The following is a 5,041-nucleotide window of genomic DNA, read 5'->3' as shown; positions in this document are numbered from 1 at the left end:
GGTTTCATTTAATCAGCTCTCATTTATCAAAGAAAGCTTCATCTGTCTATATGAAAATTATTTTGTCATAAGAGGAGAAGAGAGAAAATTCAAGAGAGAATTTCTGTGGAGGAGACAATGTAAATAAAAGAGAGAAAATGACAATGTTTTTATCTGGAAAGGAGTCTTCTTCAGCATCACCCATTTTAAATGCAACCTTGCAAGTAGCCATCACAGACATAAGTACACAGTATAAATTGCTTCAGAAAAACACGTTCACGACACAGTGACTAGAATCAAATAAAAAAATCAAAACAAGAAGACATCTGGCACACATTAAAAACAAGAATTCTCAGAAATGAAACATTAAGAAGCTCTGGGTCAGTATATTACATTGACAACATATGAAACCCATTTTCTTTTTTTTTTTTTAGTGCAACAGAAGAAACGGGAACTAGGGTAATAGCTATTACCAAACAGCTACTTTTTCTGTCAAATAGTTATTTCAGAGATGGATGGAGATTTTTAAATGAATACCCCTTTTTCCATGTAGGCTAAAGTGACTTTGCCATCACCCAGATCATTCAAAAGCTGTCTCAGCTCCCTTCATCACTGTTTCACAGCTGATGGAGCAGGCTCAAGACAGCAGATTCACAGTCTAGCACTCCCTTTAAACTTTATTATCAGCACACTTTATTGTATGTGTGGACAAATTCAAACATTTCCCAGCTCAGTGGTCTCCCCGGCTCCCATCTCAGCGAGTCCCAGCTCTCTGCTCCCTGTGTGTCACGGGACTGGTTATATCCCATTATCAGCAACCTGCCATGCAGCTCCAAAGCACAGCAATAATCAGATTTTTTCCTAAGATATTTTCTGCTCTGCTTCTGTCAAGTAGCACAGGCAGCCAAAGCCCCAATGAGTTGGAAGCTGTCTGCAAAGCAAAAAACATCTCTGTGACTATGCTGCTTCTTTTCTCAAGGACCTTTTGCTCTCCACTTTCTTTTTTGATTCCAGTGAGAGGGAAGGGTAGGTGCAGAGAGAGGCTACTGGCTCCTTCCTGGGGGAGGGCAAAGTGAGTGTTGAGGGGAATTTTTCCAGCATTTCTAATCTCTGAAGGGGAGGTGCATACTGACAGATGTTGAGCAGGGTCATTTTCAGTTGGGGGGAGTCTGAGCCTGAATGTTGGGGCTTGACTAAGGCAGGCTCGACTCAGTGGCCTGGGGTGTCCCACGAGCCAAAGGGAAAGGCAAACTGTACAAAAGGTGGAGGGAGAGTCACTGCAGGACCTTTACAGCCACTTGTCAGACACAGAGAGGAGTGGCAGAGCCAGGCTACCAGACCCTAAGCTAACCCATGAGAGCTGCAATTCACTAAGTGGATGTCAAAGCATCAGAGAATGCATCCACTCTCAAGGGGGGCAGCCAGGGTGCAGCGGGGCAGCAAATCAAGGATGTGGGGTTATTTTTGCTCTTTCTTGTGCCAAACACTGCTGGCAGTAGGCAGGACCAAAACCTCTCCCTCCCAGCCACCCCATGCCACAGCCCTGGCTTTGCTCACCCTCCAGCTGGGGGGCAGTGAGGGAGCTGGGGGACAGGAATGCTTCCTCAGAGGGTGGTAATCCTGGAGGTGCAAGTGCCATTCCTGTACATGCTCCCTGACTCCAAGTTGTCTGGGGGAAAGTCCTCCACGCTGTATGCCCTGCTCTTGAGGGCAGTGGCATAGTAGTCGATGGGTTCCTCTGCAGCATTGTCCATCCAGCTGAGGCAGAGCAGCCGCTGGAAGGACCGCTTGAAATTGTCCGAGAGAAAACCATAGAGGATAGGGTTGGCACAGCTGTTGGCGTAGCCCAAGATGACAGAGAGCTGGCTGATGGTGGCATCATCCTGCTCTACAAAGACATTGACCAGCTGCACAATGTAGAAGGGCATCCAGCAGATGACAAAGACCATCACCACCATCATGACCATGAGGGTGATCTTGCGCTCTGAGCGTTTGCGCTGCTGCCAGCCAGCCTTCAAGGCCACCATGCGCATCTTAGCAATGATGAGGATGTAGCAGAGGCAGATGGCCACCACAGGCAGCAAGAAGCCCATCAGAAAGGTGTAGACCACAAATACCACCAGCCATCTCTGGGTGGGCTCTGGCATGAGCATGTTGCAAGCCACTGTTCCATCACTGTTGGCTGCTGTGTTGGAGAAGATGATGATGGGCAGGATGATGAGGATGGAAAGCACCCAGACACCCAGATTGACCATCTTAGCCACAGTGGGCCTGCGGTACCTGGCCGCCTTGATGGGGTGCACCACAGCGATGTAACGGTCCACACTGAGCACAGTCAGGCAGTAGATGCTGGTGAACATGTTGATGGCATCCACACTGAGCACCAGGCGGCAGAGCAGGGAGCCAAAGGGCCAGTGGTGCAGCAGGGTGGAGGTAACCAGAAAGGGGACGCTAAGCATCAGCAACTCGTCTGCGATGGCCAAGTTGAGGATGTAGATGTTTGTGGCTGTCTTCATCTTGGCATAACGTAGGATCACGTAGATGACCATGGAGTTGCCGCACAGCCCCACCAGGCACACCACGGAGTAGATGAATGAAATGAGGATGGCGCTGCCCTGAGACTCACTCAGGGTGGTGTTCGGAGCGCCAGAGGAGTTCCTGCCGCCTGAGTCCATGCCCTCCGCCGCCGCCTCCTCCGAGGCGCCACGGGCTCCGCAGCCACCACTGTCGCTGCCGCCGCTGTCGCCGCTGTCGCTGCCTGCGCCGCCCGGAAGCCTGGGGCAGGTGCCATTGGGGAGCATCCTCTGCCCGGACCCCCCGCCCCGGCTCAGAGCAGCAGGCGTCCGCCGCCGGCCGCACTGGGCATCATCCCGTCAGGGATCCCGGTGCGGCGGCTGCGGGACGCGGGCGTCGGGAGAGAGGCGGCTGCCGGCGCCGCTCGCTCCGAGCGGCGGCAATTGCTGCTCCCCGGCTGGTGAATGATTAATAGCAGCGGCGCGTCACCAGCTAAGGAAAGAAGGAGGGAAAGAAAAAAAATGCAGGAGGAGACGTAAGTGGGTGTCCCTTCCTACCCCTCACTCCCCTTGCCCGCCTCCCATCCCGCCCTCCGGCTGTTCGCAAATCCGGCAACTCCAGGGCTGCCTGTCCCCCGTTCCCGCTGCCCCACACTACCCAGTGCCCCCCGATCCCGCACTTCTCTCCCCACCCAGTATTGTTTCCCCCACATCGCATTGGTCCCCTCCCCGTCGACCATCCTCTCCTCCCGCTCTATTCTTCACTGCTCTCCCTCCACGGCACCTGGGTCCAGACCAGGGGCACCCCTGCCAAAGGGTCTATACTTTCTCCTTTAAGAAAAAAAGCCTGAGTCTTGCGTGGGTGGGCAGTGTTACCTGGGCAAGCATGCCTCATGTCTACGCAGCTGCTGTAACCCTCTCCTGTCACTGCGCCATGTGCATTGCCCACCCCACAGCGCTGGCACCAGGCATGGCACTGACTGACAAAGCACGCAACATTCAACCCTATGCACACAGCGCTGTCCATGCCTCCTACCACCACGCAGCTCCAAGCCCCCTACCTTGTCCTGTCCCACCATCACCACTAGAGACCACTCATGAGCAGCCCTGCTCCTCTCCACACACTCTGTCCTGAAAGATTCCGGCCCCGCCCCCCGCCGTCGTATTCTAACACCCTTGCACATGTTTTGTTTCTGTCCGTCCCATCCAAAAGTGCAGTGACCAGTTTGCACACTACAGCTTGCCATGACTATTTACACCACAGTGGTGCCAAGACCATGTCATGCTGTGCATTCCTCTGTCCCCACACATCTGCTTCCGCTCCCAGGATCACTTCAAGCTCAACCACCACGTGCTGCCTCACCAGTGTTACAACCCCCTCTCTTAATATTGTAATTAAGCCAGATGCATATCTATATGCTATAAGCCCTCCTGAGCCTATACACAAACCATTGGCACCATCTCTATTCATACACTACATATATGTAGCTGTCACTACATAATTTATTTCATGCAATACCCACCGACCACTTCTATACATTGACCTATAGTGGGCTATTTTTCACACACATCCTGATCCTAGATGAACCCACATACACCAGTAGTTCCTCATATTGTCATTTCTAGGCAGACACTGACACCTTAGACACCTCATCCACACTACCAGTTCACAACACACATGAACAACTGCAGATAGTCCTAATACTGCATCTCTGGCAAGCAAACTTTTCTTAAAAAAAACCTTCCCATACATCTCTCCTTCTGGTCAATATGTATCATCTCCCTATGTTATTCTTCTGAGTATACAGTCTGTCCTTACATACTTAAACATAACCACTTAATCAATTTTCGTATACCAGCACCACCATTCTGTATATACCACCTGACCATTCTGTATTAATCAGATATGGTTACTCACTAGTACACACAGACCCTCACACTTGCTCACTGTGTCAGCACTCCCTCAGGCATACACACAAAATACTCAGTAATTGCTTATTTATTCTGTTGGTTGTAGCCCCCCATCTGTGTGAGCAAACGACACCTGTATGGATAGCAACCTGTCTCTTCACATAAACTGCCTCCTAAGAGCACCACCTACTTTTGTCAAGAACAGCAGGTCCACATCACACAAATATCAGCACGGTGCTTATGCTGCTATATGCTCCCCACAGCACCACTATACTCAGCATCACACATGCATCCTTACAACCTACGCATTTTACCATGCATACCCATCACCTCCTGCTGTTCACACATCTTGTTATCACTGTCTGCCCACCATCACAATTATGCATATTATCACTACCCACCACTTTAATATGCAGATACATGCAGCATTACCATTAATTGATTACAACCCATCATCACAAATTTATTCTCTCTAGAACCATATATATCCTCATACCCCTCATCAACACCAGCATCTATTGAAATACATGATGTAACCTCTCTGACTGTATGACTTTCCTCGTACCAGTCATCACCTCCAGTCATACACACCTAGGCACTCCCATATGATGAGCATGTGCTGTTTGACACCTTGTCAA

The 5,041-nt window shown here is 50.6% G+C and overlaps 1 protein-coding gene across 1 annotated transcript; it reads right to left on the bottom strand.

The window, feature by feature from the left end:
* Positions 1 to 1,583: 1,583 nt before the first annotated feature.
* SSTR1 (somatostatin receptor 1) lies at positions 1,584 to 2,780 on the bottom strand (the record flags this gene model as incomplete). The annotated part of the gene is made up of 1 exon (XM_082283258.1): positions 1,584 to 2,780. The coding sequence occupies one exon, from the start codon at positions 2,778 to 2,780 to the stop codon at positions 1,584 to 1,586; it is 1,197 nt and encodes a 398-aa protein (XP_082139384.1).
* Positions 2,781 to 5,041: the final 2,261 nt, after the last annotated feature.

This window comes from Coloeus monedula, assembly GCF_965178545.1.
Source record: "Coloeus monedula genome assembly, chromosome: 6".
Classification (NCBI taxonomy): domain Eukaryota; kingdom Metazoa; phylum Chordata; class Aves; order Passeriformes; family Corvidae; genus Coloeus; species Coloeus monedula.
The sequence above is the reverse complement of the archived record's forward strand: the minus strand, read 5'-3'. Positions and strand labels throughout refer to the sequence as shown.